Here is a 26,083-nt window from a genome sequence, read left to right on the forward strand (position 1 = left end):
TTGTGCATGACACCAAAAATAAATATCGAACATTTCAAGTAATCTCAGACTAAATATTTAATTCATTATTATGCTTGAGACTTTCAGAATCATAGAGAACACGAAGGGCATGATATTATGTAACATAATAAATCTCATCCTGAAAAGTAATGTTCAGGTTGTAGCAGCATTTTGCAGACATAAAGGAGTAGATTTCTGTAAAGAATGAGGTTCTACTGAATTTAATTAGGTTCCTACTGTATAAATTCCTAGTTACTGATGGTTTTCCAGGAGACATGTTGTCTACACATGTAATATAAAAGTCATCCATCCTGCAAATATTTGCAGACAGTGATTTTGTATTTGAGAAGTCTACTTTCTGTCACTATTGGCCCCTCTACGCTCATATTCCGTTTTAGAAGAATGTAGTAGGAGGTTTATATAGTGATGGATGTAAAAATAAAGAAAGTTGGTATTGACTAGTAAACTGTTGTAGCAGAAGCTCTCGGAAAACACAGACGTCTTGAATGAAATCAATGTAAGGTTTTTCTGAAAACAAGGAGAACTGTTCCAAAGTAGAAAATGATTTAAAGGAAGATGGAACCAAATTCAGAAGAGACAGGCTTATGTCTCACGCACTTGTGAAGAGATTCCCTTATTTTGCAGAGTCTTCATGGACTCCTGGAAGAGTAGTCTTCCCCCTAGATCCTGCTTCTCCATTTTGTGAAGTGGATTGCTTAATTTGGGTAGGGGAATGCTGAGCTGGGATGAAGTACAGGTGGTCCAAATAGTGGTGACGTAATATGGCACATTTACAACTGTAGTCATATTAATAGGACTAGACATCTGAGATATGGCCTAGATTATTCACAAAGTGACATAGGTAAGAGCATAGATCTTGTGAATGGGAAGTGATTTAGGCTATGGAACTGGGAGTTGCTTAGTAGTTGCTGGGTGGCCTTTGTCAGTCTATTGATAATTTGGTTCCGTCATGCCTTGGAATTATAGTTTATTAATCTTTCTGCATAGCTAACTACATATTTTATGTGGTCAATAGATAAATGCCCATTTATGCATAAATGTGTAATAATGAAAATAAAGACATATAGGTATATTTACTAAGCTTGGAGAGAGATAAAGTGGGCAGAGATGAAGTACTAGCCAATGTGCCCCTAACTCCCATGTTACAGGTTGTATTCCTCGCCACGTCATCACTCTTCATGCTTAGTATATCTGCCCCTATGTATGCACTTTTATGATCGTCTTCTCAAGATTAGCATTAATCCAAGCTATGTTACTGATGTCATAAATATACTCTCCCATCCATGCTCACATCTTTAATATGCAAACATAAAACACATGAGTGGGATGCAAGGCCATAACTACCACAGGTGAAGTGAGTACAGCTGCTATGGGGTCCAGAGCTGAGAGAGGCCCACCATCCCCATCAAAGTAACATTTGCTATATACATTTTTCACCACAAACCTTTGCTTTGGGGCCTAATAAATCTATTTATGTAGAGTCCCAGAGAGTGATAAAGTGGAGTAATTTCTCAAAGCAACCAATCTAGAACTGAATAGAGAGCGCTAATAAGATCACCACCTTAAACAGTTACATCAATAATCATCATTGCCAAAGATATGATGTACAAACTGATTGATAAAAATGAAAAAAATTTTTATTAAAATGAATCTTTCAAATATTTTTTGTTATATGTTTCTGTTTGTTCGGTTCTTTACAATAGTAGACGACATAAGATGAGTACAAACAATGCGCGTTTAGTCTTTTACAGACTTCATCAGGGGTAGCACATACAAGCAGTATGTCAAAGAAAAAAACATAATGTGAATGGATCCTTTTAGGATATGAGTATAGATATTCGGTGTCCAAATGATCGGAAAGAATATCTCATGAACTTCAGCGATATTACAAGGCAATAGTCGCAAAAAGATTAAATGCCAGGAGAAACGGTCCATCGCATGAGCTACTCAAACAGCAAGTGTCAGCGGTCTGACTCACTGCAAGTCTCTGAGTGCCGCTTGATATATCAGCCTGCAATATTACACTTCTGAGTGAGTAAACTGGAGGGCACCGGAGCAAGTGACTCCTGGAGGAGGGTCCGGAGTGCCGGAGCACTGACATTGCCATATATATATATAATAGGCTTATACTGACATTGCCATATATATATATATATATATATATATATATATATATATATATATATATATAAAATCTAAACATACTACAACAAGCTAAGGAAATTTGAATGTTTTCACAATCTATTTCAGTGAGGTGAATGGTGAGGTGAAGGGAACTCAAAGTAGGTGAATTAGGTTCAAAATAGCTACTGCTACCTCAGAAGACATACAGATACGTGACAGATACATGTTGAACAGAAGTATAATAAAAAGGCTGACGTTATGTGCAAACACACAAACAAATCTGACAGCTGCTACAAGCCATTGCCCATTTTTGCTGGCATTTTTTAGAGATCCATGAGTGTCTTCTCGATATCCTAAAATAGTTTTCTTCAATTTATAAAATAAAACAATTTAATTGCTGTGAAACATATTTAATTGTGTCACAATATCAGCAAAGTATCAGAAAATCAACTGTCCCAATTTCGGCAAAGCATTTAAACATTCTGCTAGAACTCCACTGAGATCTCACATACTGTACAAAGACTAATATTCATTTATATTACATTTTGCATGTCATTAGCTTAACTTTTTTCTTCTCTAAGGCATTAGTGCCTTCGTATTAAAGTACAACTAGGCCAATATAATAACAATAAACCTTTATTAGAATACAGAATATATTTATTTGGATGGTGCAAATGTGAGGTTCTGTTGGCTAGCATGAATACTTATGGGATCTACTGTTATGTTGTAATGATCTTAAAACCTCATATGCAGAACTTTTGTTGTAATGACTTAAAATAATGGCTTCTCCTGACAACTTGTATGGTAAATGAAAGCACTTTTGTTCCATCCAGCTCAGGTCAATAGTGATCAAATGTCAGTGTCCTTCCCCTGAGGCCCGTTGAGCGCTCTTGGTGAAATCCATTGCTCTTCTCAAAGTGCCTGTTAGTGACAGGTGTCCACATACAAAAACTGCTATAATTGGGGACTCGCTGGTAGTCTGGGTAAAAGGCCAAAAATGAGGTATGGAAATAGAAATAGATTGTTTCTTTACAAGTATCAGTCACTGCTTTTTCCATTATTTTGAATTTCATACAAGACTAGTTCTGAAATAATCTAAAAGCACATAGCGTATGGAAATAGTGCATTATATGACAGTTATATGAGCTCTTCGATACAGCAACACAATGAATATAAAAATGTATCAAATATTAAATGTATGTTGCGTCACATGCAGCAACAAATAATTGTTACATTTCAACGATGTAACCAAGTAACCGCCCTTAAAAAATGTTACTGTTGATTGGCTGGATTGGCTGGAATTAAAAACAAACGTATAGGTGGTTAAGGCGTATCACCATGATTATACGTTGTTGGGAAATCTAATGTATTAATTATGCATAAGCAGTTAATAAACTAATCATATTTAGCATTTATTAAGTTACAACAGCACCTTTAGTAGTTTACAGACAGACAGATTTGACTATAAATTGCAGAATTATTCTAAGTGAATTTGTTAAAATAGGTGTGAAAATTACATAATGAACTGTAATCTTTACCTTATATAGGAAATATAATAATTTTTTACACAATTTTTTTTTAGAATTTATATAACAAATGTGAGCGACGCTGGCATTTTTAAGGGACATTTTGAAAACAGAGATGTTGGCACTCAAAGGATTAAGGTCTGCAAATTGATACCGCCCCACCAGAACCAGGACAGCATGGAGGTTTGCATCACTAATGTCCCAGATGCTACTGCACTATACAATTATGTGGCCCCCTGCTGGAAATTCATCTAAGAACACTCTTACTACAACATATACAGTATATTACTAAGTAATAACAAGCAATAATGAAGGAGTCCAGTACTAGAAAACCGAATCACATTTAAAGAAAATTCTAAATACTGTATATAACCTGTACCTATGTGACCCTAAAATGAAATGAGGCACATTCTGACTTTTGACCTCCATATTTAGTGATCTTAGGTTTAAATAGGAGTATTTAAAAACAAGGCAAATGCAAACATTTTCTTCTTGGTAACACCCATTCAAAAGACAAAACAAATAGGCCAATACCAAAAGAGCCTGGTAGCTTCCACTTGGGAATTTGGGGCCTGATTCATGTTTGCCGGTAAAGCAAAAAAATGCAAGTAACTGTCGGGAATAGATGGAAGGGGATCGAATCCACTGATATTTTTGCTGTGCAGGGTAAATACTGTCTGCTTTTGCATGTCACCCACAAATTTTAGATAACTTTATTGCTACATTGCAATTTACATTTTAGTTTCAACACAACCAACCCATTTCTAAATCTCTCAGCACATGTTAAATCTGCCCCAACTGCAGTGGAATGTGTTTTGCCCAACTCCTTGCTTGTTTGCTTTACCTACAAACATGAACCATGCCCTTATATATTTTGTAGGTGGGAATAAAGCAGTGTGCACAACTATATAGACACAGTTTTGCCCTGAATCTGCTTTTCTAAAAGACTTTCATCAATACTTTAATGGCTGCAATCACAACTAGACTGATGTAATAAGAGAGTAAAAGTAGAGGACAGACCAGGATAAAGTGCCAAATGCATACTAGTAGGATAATCGGCTTTTGCCAATATTGTCCTATAGTTTGTGTGCATGTGGTAGGGAATTTAGATTGCAAGCTCCATTGGGATAGAGAATATTATGAATACCTAATTATTCTTTGCAATTAAATATTTGCTGTAATAAAAAAATTATTTGATTGGTGCTATACAAATAAAATATAGCAAAATTATACTTAATATGCTATAAAACAATTTTGACCAATTTTGAAAAACATTTGAAATAGCAGCAGCTATAAGCGTGGTGCTACAGTGGACATCTGCTGTTCATGAGCATTGCAGCCAGCATTGTAAGCATTATTAAGATGTTCCCAAAAAGACACTGATACTTTTATACATCTTGTTAATTTCATAGTTTTCCAAGTATATAACGGCCACATAATGTAGGTACAATCAGGGAGAACTCTAGACTATTCAGGGAGTCAGGGAGATTGTTACTATTTCAGGGAGTCTCCCTGACATTTAGGGAGAGTTGGAAAGTATGTATAAAACAAAATAATGCCATTATTATTATCTTTATTAACCCTATCACATAGTTAAAAAAAACTACTAACTCTGACTTTTACCACACCAATGACTGCGAACTGTCAACTCCCCTTTGTTTTGCTCCCCAAAATGTGCTTTCTGGGAGGACTGCTGCATACCTTCTCTATAACTCCTAATCTCTGCAGCATATGATGATGCTTTAGAATTAAAAATGATATACTGCGTTAGGAGTATAACGGTAAACGGTCTCTGTGAGATTTGGCTGGATTATCTCGCTACTTGTATTCATCTTCCAGTTGAGTCCCGCAGACTCAATCCTTTAATTGTTGTTTATTGTAACTTGACCTTTTTTGTTTCTCTTTGAGCTCTGGCCATCACTATCTCTCCCTGCTTCATGCCACTGTTGTCTTTGTGTTTGCTACTAGCAGCAATGTTATTTCAAGTGTTGGATAGAAAATGCTAATAATGACTTTTACAACCCAGTTTCCTTATTGTTCAGAAGGAATTTCTCAGACAAACTAAAACTTCCTATGGTACTTGTGTATTATAGCGGCGCCCCCGATGTGCATCGCGCGATGTTTATATCGTGTCGCATCGCATGGCATGCATCGCGTAGCATGCGATGCGACGCGATTTTTGCCCCCTATGCGATGAAAGATCGTATAAGAACCATAAAGGGTGCTTTTAAGCACCCTAATGGGTGCTTACAATGTGAAATGCACCCCCATGCCACCACCCCCCCACTATAAACGTGAACCCGAAGCGTGGCGAGCGCAGCGAGCCCGCAAGGGGCGGCGGTACGCGTCCTCCGACCTTTCCATACCCCCACTATCCACGTCGGCGTGGAGTTGAGAATAGAAAGTGTGGCAAGGGCAGCGAGCCACCGAGCCCGAAGCATGGCGAGCGCAGCGAGACCCGCGAGGGGACGCGGATACCTTCACAGGTATCGGAGTCCCCTCGCGGGCTTCACAGGTATCCACGTCCCTTCGCGGGGCTCGCTGCGCTCGCCACGCTTCGGGCTCGGTGGCTCGCTGCGCTCGCCCCACTTTCTATTCTCAACTCCACGTTTATAGTGGGGGGGGTGGCGTGGGTGTGCATTTCACATTGTAAGCACCCATTAGGGTGCTTATACAATGTTTAATCGCGTCGCATCGCATTGTATGGCATTGTATCCCATGTACAATGTCATACAATTTTAAAATTGTATGACATTGTACAGCATCGCGCGATATCGCGTCGCATCGCATACCATCGTATGCATTATGGTATGCGATACGATGGGCGCCGCCAAAAATACACAAGTACCCTTCCTATCCTTCTGTGGGGAATTAAGGACATTCTGTCATGTAAAGTAAGTGATGTCACCATGCTCATTCACAGTTTGTATTTTCTCCCCATGCTTGTGTGGGTTTCCTCTGGGTACTCCAGTTTCCTCCCACTATCCAAAAATATGCTGGTTAGTTAATTGTTTCCCAACAAAAATGAACCCTACTGTGTGTGCTTACACGTGTTTAGGGCAGACCAGGTGGGTCAAGCGGTACTTATCTGCCATCTAAATTATATAATTCTATGATAATGTATAGGTGCAGGCCAGGGTGTGCAGTGGAATGTGTAGATAGAATGTGGACATTAAGTAGAATGTAGTTACACTGGATTGTGGGGATTGATTGCTAGAGGAGAAATGAGTGGGAAAATGGGAATGAGTGGGCATCTAGCAAATTTTTAAAAGGTGAGATGTTGGGGAAATTAGGAGATTGAGGGGTATCCTATTGGCTGCAGTAATTTATTGCAGCTCATGGACCACTGAAGGCTACTGTATTTCCCCCAATCGCTGCCACTTATCCCCCGATGCCAGTGTTTATTGCGGACTCTATCAGGCAAACCCAAAACTCCCTCAAGTGTGCCTAAATCATAAATGCCGTGACTACACATAGTTCTGTAAGTTTTCAAGGACCCTATGTTTTTTTATGAGAAAAACTGGTATTTTTGGCATGGAGTAATAGGATAGGGAGATTTACAAAATAAGAACAAACCCCAATTTCTTAACATGTGCAAGCTTATTGGGACTAATAGAATACCCCTTTTTAGTATGGCAGGTAAGATGTGTGTATTGACTCAGATTGCAGCAGAGAGCAAGATGTATCAATGCTTGGAGATAAAGTGGAGAGACATACAGCAAAGTACCACTTAGCTCCTAACTGCCATGTTACAGATTGTTGAGAAATGACAGCTTGGAGCCAATTGGTTGATACTTTATGTCACTCCACTGTAGTTCTGTTCAAGCTTTGATACATTAAACCTGAGGGTAATGGATGTTATGACTGTGGGATGGATGTGGTGACTGAGTGGAATGGTTATGGGGACTGAATGGGATGACTATACTGAGCCCATCACCATACCTCCAATATAACAATATTACTCTTGCACCTGAAGTTTTCCCTTCACTGGATCTGAATCCCTATTACTCACTGTGATTTTAGCATACCCTAGGGCATATGTAATAGGATCCGAGTTTGCCGAAAGTGCGGTATGTCAGCTGATCTATGGCATAATTTTGAAAGCGGCAATCATTTACAAGGCAAAACCATGTCTTATAAATGATTGCAACTTAAACAATATATGGCCATCACACACTTCCTTCTTCACACAATCTCCAAGCAAATGTTCCTTGCTTCAGAGAGTGAGACTTTGCATTTGCTGTTACAGCTACAAGAAGGGTGTACATGGTTATGGTACTGTATAGCGGATCGACCATGTCTAGATTGACCATGTTAGTTAGTTAGATACCTAAAGATACCGTCTAGTTAGATACCTAAAGACTGTCGACAGTGTCTATATCGACAGTAACGAACGTTAGAAAACAAGCGTTAGGTCGACAAGAGTGTGAATTAGAGTCACACGTGGGCGCTATGATGAAATAGGTCAACATGGACACCAAATAAGTGAACGGTGTCCACTTGGAAGATAAAGTAGGAACCAAGTCAGTCTAAAGAAAAAAAAATGAAAAACACAGGTTGACCTTGTGTCTGTTAATCATGTTCGCGTCGACCTAACGCTTGTGTCTAACCTTCGGTACTGTTGATCTAGATGCTGTCAACTATCTTTAGTGTCTAACTAGACGCGTTTGACGAAGCAAGGTCGACCATAACATGGTCAACCCATTGAGCGGATAAGAGTGTACATATGGTTACACTGCCCTTTTCCCAGCAGGGCCAAGGTCTCTCTCCCAGTCGCCACCCTCTTACATTGGTAGACATTTTCCCATTTGATCAGCTGAGTAAAGACTCCTCACCAGCTGTGCTTTGGCATTTCTTGCCACCTTGGGGCACACCCTCCAGCAGGGGACTGGGTGTACACATTCACCTCTCTGTCCTCCATTTTGCACATCCTTCTCCAGAGGCAAGCACAACCATCTTGCCAGGTGTCAGAGCAACAGCTATATCATTGTTTCTCAGTGCATACGTTTGTTATAGAACTGGTTTCTCTGACAGCACATAAATGTTGTACAGCAGGCACTGCTAATGTTGTCTAACTGTTTAGTGATATCAACAGGAAAAATCCAATTGGATTTCACTGGTTACATAACATACTGTACTTCATATGCAATAAACTTTGTCTTGTTTGCAACCTGTGTCTCAATTGTGCTACTTAATGTTCCAATAAAATTTATATTGAAAAAAAACAAAAACATAACATTATATATTCTAGCAACAATTCCTCTATAGGACCAACACATTTCGGATCCCTCTTTATGATCCCTCTGTCTCCATTTGGCTCCATAAAAGGTATTTAAATAATATATAATAGCATCCATAATGAGGACAAGTCATGGCTGAAACTAGCAGACACATATACTGCTACTTTTCATACACTGATCCCTACTCCATGTGATCAGTACATTAAATGGAGCCTCTGGCACTGATCATCATTTATAATGAGTACCAATAATTGAGCACCATGCAGACCCAAACACTACCCCATCTCCTTGTAAATATAAATAATCCACCTCCCACTGACAGATAAAAAACCTGAGGCAGCCGTAATTGGAGCCATATTGTACAGGGCAGTACGGATGGTGTAGTGGTTAGCATTACTGCCTCACAACACTGAGGTCATGGGTTTGATTCCCCCTAACTGTGTGGAGTTTGTATATTCTCCCCGTGCCTGCGTGGGTTTCCTCCACAATCCAAAACTACTATACTGGTAGCTTACTTGGCTATCAAAAAAATGATCCCTACAATGAATGTGTCTGCGTGTACATGTGGTAGGGAATATAGATTGTAAACTCCACTGGGGCGGGGACTAAATGTTCAAATATTCTCTGTAAAGCGCTGCGAAATATGTGTGTGCTATATAAGAAACTGTTAATACATAAATATTGTGCCAGAATTGTGAAGCCACTGACAGTACACCCATAGGAGACCCTTACTTGACATGCAACGCTATGACATGTATACAATGGGGCATATTTTAAAACAATGTAAACATAAAATTACACATCTCCCAGGCATTATATTCCTGAATAATAGCACTAAACTCTTCCAAAATCTTAATTTTTTAGTCATTTGGTCTGAAATTTTTCATTACAGTTTTAATAATTATTATGATCTTGCCTTTAAAATCCATGCTGCCTTGCAAAATTACCATGGATGGAGAGCATTTTTTCTAGAGCAGTGGATCTCAAACTCGGTCCTCAGGACCCCACACTGGTCACATTTTCCAGGTCACCCGCCAGGTGCACAGGTGTACGCATTACTAACTGACAAATTTTTACTTGATTCTATGAGGAGACCGGCAAAACATGCACTGTGTGGGGTCCTGAGGACCGACTTTGAGAACCTGTGTTCTAGATCCTGAATGTACATAAGGGCATTTATTATTAATTTTTAAGAATGAGGATAGATCTAAATTATTATAACAAACTGGTAACTTGTGTCGCAGTTGGTATGCATATAGTGCCATTGCCAGCTGTACAGATCGGGGGTCACCTTACACATGTGGCTAAATATGTAGCAACAGGCCTTTTGCACATAAGCTAAGTGTACCATGGGTGTGTGTGAGTGCATAGATGGAACTGTGGGCTGTACAGAGGTGAGTGTATGCAGAGATTGGTCAGACTAATAACAGATCTACCTCACCAAGTAGAGGGTGAATGCAAATGCAGGTAGTCATAAAATTATTTGCTTAGATCACAAAATGGCTGACAATACTGTGTGGATTTGATTGGTTCATTTAAAAAAATAGTGTAGCTCAAGGGCAGATTTATCAAAGCTTGGAGATGATTAAGTGGAGTAAAGATAAAGGGGGAAATTTACTAAAGGAAATTTGAAAAAAAAAAATAGGTGTATTTGTATCCAGAAATACACTTATTTTTGACATTTACTATCCCGAAAATATGGCAATTCGTAGTCGTATTGATGTGCTATCAATACGAATACGAATTGCCGTATTTTCAGGATAGTAAATGTCAAAAATAAGTGTATTTCTGGATACAAATACACCTATTTTTTTTACAAATTTCCTTTAGTAAATTTCCCCCAAAGTATCAACCAATCAGCTCATAACTGTCATTTCTCAAACACAGCATGGCATGAGAGAATTAGTTGGTAGTTTATCTCTCTCCAAACCTTAATAAATCTTCCTCTAAATTACGAAAAACTAAGCAGGAATAAATAGTGTTGACAGGATAAAGATACACATATATAACTCCCATTCTGCTTTACGGTAATGATATTTAGACTCGGCATCTCTTTTCTTGATTTACTTTTGGACAAGCCCTATTCAAGAGCAAATCTTTACCCTGAGGCATAGGTGCAAATTCTGTGGATGCTCAAGGGCCGAGCACCCACGGAAATTGATGAGCACCCACAGACCCTAGTCCAGCTGCTGGTCCGCCATATTATCTTGCTAATTTGCGGCTGCAGCACCCACATCGCCTGACCCGTCACCTGGGAAACAGTATGCCGGGAAGTATTCTGTCCGGAGAGTACCTGCTCTGTGGGGGCATTTATGTACCATCACTGTGGGGGCATTTATGTACCTGCACTGTGGGGGCATTTATGTATGTGGAACTCTGTTGCCGTAATTTGAATATATGAACTGTGCTCAATAATATAAATTGGTATTATTTTGTGGCCACACCCCTTCCCCATGAAGCCACTCCTCTATATTTTTGGCTTGAGCACCCACCAGCAAAAACATAAATCGGCACCTATGCCCTGAGGTGATGTGCTTGTTGAGATAACCCTATAAACTCTACTCTTTGCCATGGACAAAGGAATGGAAGTTATTGCTCTTTACTTTTAATGTGCATGTGGATTTATTATGAGAAAAGCACTTAGGCCTCTGAATTTTACATTTTACAGAGCGATTTTTCTTTATAACTATAATCCCTTGAATTATTATCTGTGAGCATTACATTAGCCACAGTACAGGAAGTTCTACATGAGATATGGAACTAGAACAGATATTACTCGTAACATATATATATAAATACAAAATAGTACTGTAGGTAAAGAATCAAGATTAAATATGGAACACATCTATTCTGCAGCTTAACATATGCCCGCTAAAATTAGTTAAATCATGCAATTAATATTTAAATTCTACATTAACAGTTTAATTGCTGCAATCAAATAATCATTACAGAATATTAAATGCAGTACAGAAATATATCAGTCAATACAGTTTGGACTTCCTAAACTGGATAAGTAGGCAGTGGGTGGATTATTATACGTGTATTACATGATACAGGTTGTAAAAATAATAATATATTTTGGTTCAGTATCTTATATTCTGAACCAGGGACGACAGCACATGTAGGGATTATATAAGGACTATAGATATTGGATATTTGAAATGTGTTGCATTCTTCCCTGTGCAAATCAGATTTCCTGCTTCTTAAGAGTCATTACTTAAGGACAGAAAGTAAAGCTTGTTCAATGGATTCAATTCTCTCATATCTTCAGATTTACATTTGTAATCATTACAAGATTCATTTAATTTTTAAGTTTAACGACATTTATATGTCCAGAAAAATAAGAGATGTCATTCATTTTCCAGAAAGAATTAGACTTACCATACCTAAATTTAATTAGAATGACATAAATAATTACTATAGCCTATTATAATTTACAATAAAAGAAGAAAATATAGTTTATGAAAATATACGTTTTCATTTATTACATATGGAACCTATTGCTATTACCCTGCTCTATAAAAATGACATAAGCTAACATGTTGCAAGTGCCTGATAAACCCCTATTTCTATTCCGTGTGCTGTATTTATTATTATTAATAATAATAATAATAATAATAACTTTAAGCTATTTTCACTTGATGAGTTATCTACGCAATAATGTGTATGGAACCATCCACAACAGCTAGCATTTGTGGAAAGGGCCGCATATGGACCAACATGTAGATAACTAATAATATCCCTGTTTTGAATACACACAGGTAAATAAAGTTAATAAAATCTGACAAAATGTACATAAACCTCTGTAATAATGTAGTCGAACTGCCTCAAATTGGATACAATTATTTACTTGTGAGGTCCGTACTTATGTTATTTTTAAAAAATAGAATATTAAAAATGATTAGAGAATATTCAGATATACCTAATGTACATAATTATATTACTAAAACAAAGCAAAATAGAATATATACGCAGATAAGAATTACCAATCTGCTTGGGGTTTTCTTTGAACCATTTGGAAACCTTAACCCTAGTTGATCCTTAGTCCTTAATATGTATATCTAAAATGATTTGTGCAGAATTTAACAAAGGCAATGAGGCAAACAAGAGTTCTCTATAAGAGGTTCCCTCTTGCTCGCTAGGTTAGTCTATGGCTGATTTCTTACAGTACATGGAATAATGCATTCTAGTTTTGTGATATCTTTGAGCAGTTTCGTAGGCAGCGATTAGGTCTATAAGTGGTCCTCTCTGGCAATGAGTGGCTTATTAAGAAGCAGTTTGCTGGAGCAATGACCGAGTTAATGTTCTGTGATGCACAAAGCAATTGATTGCTGTTGTCTTTGTTTTAACCTATTATCTCCCTTTATCAAAGCATAAGTGGTTACCAGTATTTCCTCGAAATCAGAGCACAACAAAGTGTAAAGTAACAAATGCAAATAGTCAAACTTACAGAAAGGTAAATAATCCATACAAAAATCTACCAGTAGCAATGTATATATACGTATATTATTATTGGTCATTTATATGGTGGCACAAGGGTTCTGCAGCGATAGATAGGTTATTGGGTATATAATATAGGAATGCAGCTAGTGGCCACATCCTACTACAGATGTCACTCCAGCATTAATGACCAGGGGGAAGTTAGCCAGCATTTGGCACTAAATTACTTTCACACCTCAGCATTCTCCAGGACCCTGCAGCATAATCACCACACAGCTTGCCCCAACACCCTGACACACAAAGATGTGGGATAATGTACCCACTAGCAAAATATATTACTCATGGCCACACTGGAAGGATTATTAGATCATGTGTGCAGAGTAAGGGTGGCGGGGTAGGTCCGGATAATCCACAGTGAGCAATATTTTATAATACATGAAAGACATAACTGAGTGTAATTATATAAGATGACATCATTAAGCAATAGGTAAATGGAAGTTTGGATAAAAAACAAAATCTGTCTATAATAGATAGATAGATAGATAGATAGATAGATAGATAGATAGATAGATAGATAGATAGATAGATAGATAGACTGGAAATATCACATTGAACAAGTAAAATACATTTAGGTTACACAAACTGATGTATCTTTCTGTTATTAAAAAACTGCACGGACCCTCACTCTGCACAGTGGTAAATGTGTAGTGATGGGCATATGTACAGTGATAGGTGTAAGTACAGTGATGGGAGTATGTACAGTGATGGGCCTATGTTCAGTGATGGGCCTATGTACAGTGATGGGTGTAAGTACAGTGATGGGCGTATGTACAGTGATGGGTGTAAGTACAGTGATGGGAGTATGTACAGTGATGGGAGTATGTTCAGTGATGGGCGTATGTACAGTGATGGGTGTAAGTACAGTGATGGGAGTATGTACAGTGATGGGCCTATGTACAGTGATGGGTGTAAGTACAGTGATGGGCGTATGTACAGTGATGGCAGTATGTACAGTGATAGGTGTATGTACAGTGATGGACGTATGTACAGTGATGGGTGTAAGTACAGTGATGGGAGTATGTACAGTGATGGGCCTATGTACAGTGATGGGCCTATGTACAGTGATGGTGTAAGTACAGTGATGGGCGTATGTACAGTGGTGGGTGTAAGTACAGTGATGGGTGTAAGTACAGTGATGGGTGTATGTATAGGGATGGGTGTATGCACAGTGATAGGCATATGTACAGTGAATGGCATATGTACAGTGATGGGTGTAAGTACAGTGATGGGTGTATGTATAGGGATGGGTGTATGCACAGTGATAGGCATATGTACAGTGAATGGCATATGTACAGTGATGGGTGTAATTACAGTGATGGCAGTATGTACAGTGATAGGCATATGTACAGTGATGGGTGTAAGTACAGTGATGGGTGTATGTATAGTGATGGGAGTATGTACAGTAATGGGTGTATGTACAGTGATGGGCGTATGTACAGTGATGGGTGTATGTACAGTGATGGGTGTAAGTACAGTGATGGCAGTATGTACAGTGATGGGCATATGTACAGTGATGGGAGTATGTACAGTGATGGGTGTATGTACAGTGATGGGTGTATGTACAGTGATGGGTTTAAATACAGTGATGGCAGTATGTACAGTGATGGCAGAATGTACAGTGATGGCTGTAAGTACAGTGATGGGCGTATGTACAGTGATGGGAGTATGTACAGTGATGGCAGTATGTACAGTGATGGGAGTATGTACAGTGAATGGCATATGTACAGTGAATGGCATATGTACAGTGATGGCAGTATGTACAGTGATGGCAGTATGTACAGTGATGGCTGTAAGTACAGTGATGGGCGTATGTACAGTGATGGGAGTATGTACAGTGATGGCAGTATGTACAGTGATGGGAGTATGTACAGTGAATGGCATATGTACAGTGAATGGCATATGTACAATGATGGCAGTATGTACAGTGATGGCAGTATGTACAGTGATGGCTGTAAGTACAGTGATGGGCGTATGTACAGTGATGGGAGTATGTACAGTGATGGCAGTATGTACAGTGATGGGAGTATGTACAGTGAATGGCATATGTACAGTGAATGGCATATGTACAGTGATGGCAGTATGTACAGTGATGGCAGTATGTACAGTGATGGCTGTAAGTACAGTGATGGGCGTATGTACAGTGATGGTAGTATGTACAGTGATGGCAGTATGTACAGTGATGGGAGTATGTACAGTGAATGGCATATGTACAGTGATGGGTGTATGCACAATGATGCAGCCTTCATTTACAACACATGTACCTGGCATGTTCTAAAACAAATAAGTTTATAGGGATTTGTATTTAAAGTGCTCCAAGTAAATACCAAATAAAGTAAGATCTATAACACAATGGTCCTCCTGGGTGTGTTTTAGGAAGATACTATTACAATCTTTTAGTCTGTAGAATAAAAGATAGCTGAACGAGGGAGTTGACACAAGTGAAGGGACCATATGTGCATAATAATGCCTTGGAGATATGGTGTCATCCCAGCCCTCATGCCCTTCAAAAAATGTTCTGGGCCAAATGTCTATAGGGAATACAGTTTAACAATGGTCTTGAAAGAGATACTGAGACTTTACTAGCTGTGTGTGTAAATATATGAGCACACACAAGAGTCATATATGTGTGAAGTGTGCCTCTCTTGCATATGTGTCTGGTGGTATAACCCTCACAGTCCAAAAACACACATGAGTTGATTAGCTGTAGACAAAGCTGGACATGTGTGTTGTCATGCATGTATGGGGGTTGGGGGCATACAGAATTTAGGCTGAATGCTGACATAAAGCAGATACAATCTAATATTCACTGTGCAGCACTGCATTATACGTGGGTGGCACTATTGAAATATATGGTGACAGATTCAGTATCTGAATGCATGCTTCAGTGTGCCACCACACAGTTATCAGGCTGACTCCTTGGTAAGCATGCACACACATACAGTGCGTGCAGTAAGCATAGTTATGTATGTGATTAATACACTAGTGGGGGGATTCTGGTTGGTTTGAAAAAGCAAACTCCTTTTTTAATGGGCGAAACAATGTGCACTGCAGGTGGGGCTGATGTAATATGTTCAGAGAGAGTTACATTTGGGTGGGGTGTGTTCAAACTGGAATCTAAATTGCAGTGTAAAAATAAAGCATCCAGTATTTACCCTGCTCAGAAACAAAATAACTCACCCAACTCTCTCTCTCTCTGCACATGTTACATCTGCCCCGCCTGCAGTGCAGCATGGTTTTGCCCATTAAAGAAGGAGTTTGCTTTTGCAGGCCAGCCAGAATCACATCCTAGATCCTTATACCTTGTAACAAATGCAGTTATGCTGTTTTATTCCCTCTAACTAGAATAGCCAATGAAATCACTATGTGTTATTGTACAGTACATCATGGAGTGATTTTACTAAAGCTACACATTTGCTGGACATGACAATACCTATGCTTATCTTTCTACCACCACAATGTACACCTACATCCTGTCTTCCTTATGAAACATGGTAAAAAGTTTCTTCCTAAACTGAAAACCTTCCACTCTACAGACTGAAACATTATTCCAACCCTGACAGCTTCCTCTAATAGTGGCTGCCCCCTAGCAGAGGAAATGCTGCAGGTTCCATGGACAGTGATCCCCTGTTAGCTTACAGAGACATTGTCTAATATCTGAACGAGGCAGCTATAAGATAACGGAATGGTGTAGTATTTCTACCATTACACGGTATCTACATGCTTTGAAGCCCTGAAAAGCATGTAGTGATCTTATAACATCTTTCAAATACATGTTTTTAAATAGCTGCTAAAACTATCAAATAATTCACAAATAGAAAATACAATGAATCAACTGTAAAGATATTTAACAGAATTATTTAGAGGAGGGGGTGCGCATTTATTAACCCTTTGACTGCCAAAAATATGGTGTAAAAATTGGCAAGCAACATTTTTCTTCATCATAGTGACCTTACAGGATTTGTTTCCTTTTGACACAACATTTTTTTATTTGAATTTATATAACAAACGTGAGCCACACTGGCATTTTTAGCAGATATTTTGAACTTCTCCCACAGATATACTGGTGGTACTCAAAGGGTTAATGCACATAATATTTCCTGTCAATCATCCCATTGAGCCCAATATGGCTGATAACAGAGGATAAAACCTTGCAATGCTGTGCCACACATATAGATAGATAGATAGATAGATAGATAGATAGATAGATAGATAGATAGATAGATAGATAGATAGACCTATTTGTGTTAGCATTTATAGTACATCTTGGAGCTACAGATATTTAGGACTACTGGGGCATTAAGGATCCTATTTACCTTTTTATTAGATACTTTTTCTGTCACTTCTATTTCCACTGGCAAATACAACAGTTTATAATGCAGATGTGTTGATGTATTTGCTTAGAATTGATTGGATTAGTGAATTAAATGTTTGTTGTCAGTGAGAGAAGGTTGAAAGGAGAATATTGTGTGTATAAACCCAGCACCCCTGCCCCAGAGAGACCCCCATATACAATGTACAGATGATGAATAGGAGCTGGGAGCTGGGATCGATGCTGTCTCTGTGCTGGCTCCACTCTCTCTTACAAAACTATAGGGCAATTAATTGTGGCTTGTCCCCTCATCCTTCATCTCCTTGTGGCATATATCGATGGAGATTACTGCTGATGGACCATTTTATCACCCTAAATAAACAGCCACCACCTTTTCTAACCTCAATCTAATATATGACTGCATATTCTGTGTACAGGGGAGGGGGTCGGAGAGCTGGTGCCCATGGCCTGGTAAATAATCATGTACACAAGTGCCACCTTGGCAGCATGAAATATTACAGGCGGGTACTATTGGCAATATACTATTGCAATATACGATGAGTGACTATTGCCTACACCAATTGTACAGCAACGGCGCAAGCTGTATACTGTCAGCAGTGTATGCACCTCATGGGGGGTTGAAGGTTGTATATGAAGGTGGGGGGGGGAGGTGATACAGACAATGCATTTTGGATTTTTACCTATAAGGATTCCCATTGCCGCATACACACGGGCTATAGTAGGGCAGCCGCAGGGGATGAGAAATGCTCAGGGACTAGTCCCAGCACACTGACAGTACGGACAGTGACAGCAGGTGTATAGGCACCAACTCCAGGGAAGGACACCATTGTAGGAGTAACAGAATTGTCATCTCTATTCATGATAATAATGTGTTAGTATCCTGCTGTTATAATACTGCTACTGTTAGCTTGTGTATCTCTTATCATTAATCATTAAATAATTTATTTTAAATCATTTTGACTTGGTAACAGCATTGTAACTATCCAATACCACATGTACTATATTAATTGTGTTGTAGTGGCAATCAGCGAGACCTTCATTACATCACATGTTTATGTCTAGTAAAAATAATGCACAGCATTGACAGGAAGGTGTGTGTGTGTGTGTGTGTGTGTATATATGCGTGTGTGTGTATATATATATATGTATGTGTGTATATATGTGTGTGTGTGTGTATATATTTTATATATATATATATATATATACAGACACAACACACACACACAAGAGGTTGTTCCTCGAACTTTTGTACCTGTGTTCTCCTACCCCCCGCGGTGATTAATCCCTGGCTACGCTGCATATTAGCAGATACTATTATCTATACAATACACAAGCTGAGGTTGCTTATTAGGCAGTGGATAGGAGTTGTGGAAGGTAAAAGAATTTTGGGCACATTCTCTGCCCCAATGAAATATCGGGATAAGTTTGCTAAAGTTGCAGCAAGTTGCAGCCATGGTCTGGAAAGTGCTGGGATATATGTTGCAGCAAGTTCCAGCCATGGTCGGGCAAGTGCTGGGGTGTATGTTGCAGCAAGTTCAAGCCATGGTCGGGCAAGTGCTGGGATATACAGTATGTTGCAGGAAGTTCCAGCCATCATCGGGCAAGTGCTGGAAAATCTGATGCAGCAAGTTGCAGCCATGGTCGGGCAAGTGCTGGGATGTATGTTGCAGCAAGTTTCCAGCCTTGGCCGAGCAAGTGCTGGGATATACAGTATGTTGCAGCAAGTTCCAGCCATGGTCGGGCAAGTACTGGGATATACAGTATGTTGCAGCAAGTTACAGCCATGGTCGGGCAAGTGCTGGGATATACAGTATGTTGCAGGAAGTTCCAGCCATGATCGGGCAAGTGCTGGGATATATGTTGCAGCAAGTTGCAGCCATGATCGGGCAAGTGCTGGGATATACAGTATGTTGCAGCAAGTTGCAGCCATGGTCGGGCAAGCGCTGGGATATATGTTGCAGCAAGTTCCAGCCATGGTCGGGCAAGTGCTGGGATATATGTGCTGCTGAACCAAGACTTCCTATAGTATCACTGCTAGTAATATGTATGTTGTGTCCAGCCCAGGTTCATGCAGCACAAGTTTGTATTAATGACAAGTCTGCAGATCTCATGTGTCCTTATTATTCCTCTGTAGCTACAGTAACCGTTGTTCTGCAAGTCTATATATTGTATCATTTACCCAGTCGGTTCATCACAAAACTAAATTAATATCTAATATATGGGTCGCAGATATTATGGATAATACTAATGTAATCATTTGACAGGTATTATGGGAAATATATAATTCTAGTTATGACATTGTTGTTGTCATACCTCTTATTTATTTCCCTACACGGTCATTATACTATTCCTGTGTAGTTACTCTAATATTGGTAGAGCAGTAATACAGATTTATATTGAATTAATTAGCAGTCTTCTCTATATTAATACGTGTAAGTATTTAATGTGCCTATAGGTTGGGTAATGGTCATTCCTGACATTGTAACTACAATAAGTGTAACAAATACACAAAGCTTCATGTTGTTAGTTGTGTTGTATATCACTATTCAGCCTGTAAGCTACTGCGCTGTGTGACGCTATTAGTAGCCGCAGTAGTCGCCTTGCTGCTCTGTATCAGCGTCAGTCATTACGGACTCACTTTTGTACATGTGCTAAGTATTTGTAGATGTTATATGTTGCATCAGCATCATACAGTATGCACATGTGCCCTAGTCTGTGTCCATGTTATATGTTGCATCAGCATCATACAGTATGCACATGTGTCCTAGTCTGTGTCCATGTTATATTTTGCATCAGCATCATACAGTATGCACATGTGTCCTAGTCTGTGTCCATGTTATTTGTTGCATCAGCATCATACAGTATGCACATGTTCCCTAGTCTGTGTACATGTTATATGTTGCATCAGCATCATACAGTATGCACATGTGTCCTAGTCTGTGTCCATGTTATTTGTTGCATCAGCATCATACAGTATGCACATGTGCCCTAGTCTGTGTACATGTTATATGTTGCATCAGCATCATACAGTATGCACATATGCCTTAGTCTGTGTACATGTTATATGTTGCATCAGCATCATACAGTATGCACATGTGCCCTAGTCTGTGTACATGTTATATGTTGCATCAGCATCATACAGTATGCACATATGCCTTAGTCTGTGTACATGTTATATGTTGCATCAGCATCATACAGTATGCACATGTGCCCTAGTCTGTGTACATGTTTCTTTGTTACGTACGTGTACCTTAGTTTCTGTATATGTTGCATCACAAGAAAGAACATATTAAATATTGTGCAGTACACGAATGTTTCTTCTACCCATCCGTACGAATTACAGGGATGATTATAAGACGAGCAATGTGTCTGTATTTTTGTTTAAAAGCAAATACTATTACATACCATTGAATCACAGTGACGCTAAATGGCAGATTGCTCAAAGAATATAATCACACTCCTTACTACATGCGGGAAAGTTACTGGAATGAAATAACATGCTTTGTATATAGAGTGTATATATATATATGTATATATATATATATATATATATATATATATATATATATATATAGGGCATACATGTATATAGAGTGCGGGAGTGCGGGCGTATATGAATATAGAGTGCTGGCATATATATATAGAGTGCGGGCATATATGTATATAGAGTGTGGGCATATATAGAGTGCGGGCATATATGTATATAGAGTGCTGGCATATATATAGAGAGAGTGCGGGCATATATGTATATAGAGTGCTGGCATATATATATAGAGAGAGTGCGGGCATATATGTATAGAGAGTGCGGGCATATATGTATATAGAGTGCGGGCAAATATATAGAGTGCGGGCATATATGTATATAGAGTGCGGGCATATTTGTATATTGAGTGCGGGTATATATATATATATATATATATATATATATATATATATATATATATATATATATATATATATATATATATACATACAGAGAGAGATAGAGAGAAAGAGAGAGTGCGGGCATATGAGAATGTCGGCTTTTGTAGAGTAAATAAATATCAGAGGCTTAGTTATTATTTGCCATGCTGCAGACAGCAGTTACTACAGTATATTCCTACTGCTATATTGCACAGTATCTCAGCGTTTCTCATGTTGTAGATTGTATTCTCCGTGTTTACTAAACACTGTCATCTGCGGCTTGTGCACGTTCCCTAGTTCATCTGTCTCCGAAACGCACAACCCGGCTATAACGCGTGTACAACAGTCAGCTCATAGTAACTAGGACTGACGGGGTCATCATGCCACACTATGCAAATACCAGTATACACCTAACAGTATATACATGCCATGATACACATACCAGTATACACATACCAGTATACACATAGCAGAATATATATACCATACCATGATACACATGCCAGTATACACATAACAGTATACACATAGCAGAATATATATACCATACCACGATACACATACCAGTATACACGTATATATACACATCATGATACACATCCCATTAAACCCAATAGTATTTGCTTACAGTATACACCTACCAGTACACACCTAGCGTTATTTACATACTATGATACATACACCAGCATACACATACCAGTATACACAAAACAGAATTCACGCCAATACCATACCAGTATACATAAAGCAGTATACACATGACAGTATACGCTTACACATACACCTAGCAGTATAGACACATACCATGATTTTCACACCGGTATACACATATATAATGATACAGCAGTATATACATACCAGTATACACATGTTAGCGTACACATATAGTAGCAGTATACACACCTGAGCATACACATACTACTATACATATACAACATACACGACCCTGTTCCTGTATTTTATTCAGTACAGAAACTGGGCTGTAGCTTATGGCTCCATATACCTAACACTAAATCCTTTCTAACAATACAGAACATAGATGCTGTTCTCTGCACTCTGCTGTTAGAGTGTTAGCAGGAGGGTTAGAGTTACTGTATCTGGATATAGTACATGCTGTTGTGGGCTGATAGGGGGGTACCTGGTCACACAGTATTGGGCATATTGTAATGTACTGCTGTGTGTGTGGTGCTGTTTGCAGGGGTACATACGGTTGTTGGGGTCACTGGTTGGGTTGCTGAGGGGGATGATCTCCATCCTCTGCTGGCCATACAGGTAATAGTCCAACTCCTCGGGACTGCACTTGAAGCGGCCGGGGGACCCCTCCTGGCAATTGGAGAGTAGCAGCTCTTTCCTCTGTGGGCCTGTGACCTCAATGCTGGGCAGTGCCCCCAAGACAGCGGGCATTGGGGTGATCCCGGCCAGGGAGGCTGGGGCAGAGGGTGCGGAGGTCGGAGTGGAGGAGGTGGATGAGCTGGAGGACATGGAGGCTGGCCGCAGCCGGAGGTTGTCTACTGGAGGCTCAGGCAGGGTGACATGGCTCAGGACTCCAGCCTTCACATGGCTCTGGGGGAAGAGCTGCTGCCAGTGCTGCAGATACACCGGGTCCACCTTCAGGAAGGCAGATCCTGCAGCCTCTCCGGGCTTCAGCATGCTCAGGACCTGTACACAAAGCATCAGCAGTCAGACAGGAGACATCGGTATCACCCTATTATCTCCCCATCACCAGCCCTGTGCTACCTACTAGGCAGCCCTCTATTATCTCCCCATCACCAGCCCAGTGCTACCTACTAGGCAGCCCTCTATTATCTCCCCATCACCAGCCCAGTGCTACCTACTAGGCAGCCCTCTATTATCTCCCCATCACCAGCCCAGTGCTACCTACTAGGCAACCCTCTATTATCTCCCCATCACCAGCCCAGTGCTACCTACTAGGCAACCCTCTCCTGCACAGTGACCTTCCCTCCAGTAGCGACCGCTACATGTGTGTGCACTCTGCCACAATCTGTACATGTATGTGCACTCTGCCTCACTCTGCACATGTATGTGTACTATGTCCCAATCTGTACATGTATGTGCACTCTGCCCCAATCTGTACATGTATGTGCACTATGTCCCAATCTGTACATGTATGTGCACTCTGCCCCAATCTGTACATGTATGTGTACTCTGTCCCAATCTGTACATGCATGTGCACTCTGTCCCAATCTGTACATGTATGTGCACTCAGCCCCAATCTGTACATGTATGTGCACTCAGCCCCAATCTGTACATGCATGTGCACTCTATCCCAATCTGTACATGTATGTGCACTCTGCCTTAATCTGACCTCTCTGCACACTGACATCTCTCTCTATACGGTATGTTCCCATATTCAACTACAAGCACTGTCACAACATATGCACACATGTCCCTTCCTCCTCCAGCACTCACCTGGGTGTGATCCCTCCAAGTAACCTCTCCGAGGAGGGTGAACCAGTCCAGGTCTGTGCCGGGGATCTCCAGAGCTAAGTGTGGGGGCAGCAGTGTGAGTGCTGAGCTGGGTCTGATCACACTGAGCTGAGTGTGGGAGAAGCGGTGTGAGTGCTGAGCAGGCTTTGACCACACTCAGATGAATGTAGGAGCAGCAGTGTGAGTGCTGGGCAGGGTCTGATCTCTCTGTACCGAGTATGCGAGCAGCAGTGTGAGTGCTCAGAAAGGTCTGATCACACTGAGCTGGGCTGGGAGCTGCGCTGGGCTCTGGCCCCACTCCTGCTGCACACGTGGGCTGCACAACACCAAACACTCGTGTCTGTGTCACTCTGAGAGTGATGCTGGGAGAGGGGCTATTAACCCTTCAGCCTGTGCTCCAACTAATACATGCAGACCACTGCCCAGGTTTCTGCCAGTGCTATATTTTACCCATACAGATTACCAGGAACATCATCTGTCCCATAAGACTTATAGTTCTGCAGATAAATACCATTTTGTTTTTATTATTATTTTTCTTTTTGTAGTATTATACCTGTAATTTTGCTTTTTGTAGCATTATACCTGTTATTTTGCTTTTTGTAGCATTATACGTGTTATTTTGCTTTTTGTAGCATTATACGTGTTATTTTGCCTTTTGTAGCATTATACCTGTTATTTTGCTTTTTGTAGCATTATACCTGTTATTTTGCTTTTTGTAGCATTATACGTGTTATTTTGCTTTTTGTAGCATTATACGTGTTATTTTGCCTTTTGTAGTATTATACCTGTTATTTTGCTTTTTGTAGCATTATACCTGTTATTTTGCTTTTTGTAGCATTATACTTGTTATTTTGCTTTTTGTAGCATTATACCTGTTATTTTTCTTTTTGTAGTATTATACGTGTTATTTTGCCTTTTGTAGTATTATACGTGTTATTTTGCTTTGTGTAGCATTATACGTGTTATTTTGCTTTGTGTAGCATTATACGTGTTATTTTGCTTTTTGTAGCATTATACGTGTTATTTTGCTTTGTGTGGCATTTTACGTGTTATTTTGCTGTTTGTAGTATTATACCTGTTATTTTGCTTTTTGTAGCATTATACTTTTTAGTTGAGGAATTCCAATATATGTATTTATATTACCAATTCGGAAACACATAAGTATATTCACTATATTCACTGTAGAGGACTGTGCTACCTGCACCATATTATGTATTTAATTAGCTTGAGGGCTTTTTCTATGTTTTATGGAGGTATAATAAGCAATTAAAGAACAACCAGTTATCACCTATAATTAACATATCCACTGCTATAGAAAACCAGTTATTCCCTAACAACCCCGAGCATTTTATACTAATTTGCACTAAACAATAATGTATAATAAGCGATTACATTTATTGGAAATATTTACATTTAGCAACAAACGAAAGACCATAACGATAATTGATATGTATATATTGCCGTTAGCCTATATATATATATATATATATATATATATATATATATATATATAAACTTTATTTTTAGTTAATGAATGAAAGGTATGATGAATGCTAATGAGCATTAAATCGTTTGTGGTATTCGTCTATACATCTAGTTTTTGCTGATTGTTCCAATGTCACATATGATTGCAGGCAATACTGGAGCTGTATCTGTTGCTGTATCTGTTGTGCCCAGTCTTCCTTGTCTGTGTGTACAATACGGGAATGTGTGTAACTCATTACATTACACTTATTATTATCATTATACAGTGAAACACTTCATAGAAAAAGTGCAGTGAAACCTATTTCACATTTTACAAGACAGTGTACGAGTTTCATATATTTTATATATATATTTTAAACGGTATTTATTATGATTTCGATCATTTTTGTAAATGTGACCCATGAATGCCAGGAAACTATATTTTTATGGCTTAATCATTAGCTACTGTGGAACCACAAGTTCCAGCATGTTCTTAATGGCATCGGGAATCCTGTAGCTCCACAGTA

The 26,083-nt window shown here is 39.3% G+C and overlaps 1 protein-coding gene across 1 annotated transcript in view; it reads right to left on the reverse strand.

The window, feature by feature from the left end:
* Positions 1–24,300, reverse strand: part of PRDM6 (PR/SET domain 6) — a 140,888-nt gene extending 116,588 nt beyond the window's left edge. The window contains exons 1-2 of the mRNA XM_083158432.1: positions 24,075–24,300; positions 22,853–23,303 (exon numbers count right to left, since the gene is read on the reverse strand). Of these exons, the coding sequence (XP_083014558.1) occupies positions 22,853–23,294 (442 nt within the window). The 5' untranslated portion in view covers positions 23,295–23,303; positions 24,075–24,300. The remainder of the gene's footprint in view (positions 1–22,852; positions 23,304–24,074) is intronic.
* Positions 24,301–26,083: the final 1,783 nt, after the last annotated feature.

This window comes from Crinia signifera, chromosome 1 (assembly GCF_055691185.1).
Source record: "Crinia signifera chromosome 1, ASM5569118v1, whole genome shotgun sequence".
NCBI lineage: Eukaryota > Metazoa > Chordata > Amphibia > Anura > Myobatrachidae > Crinia > Crinia signifera.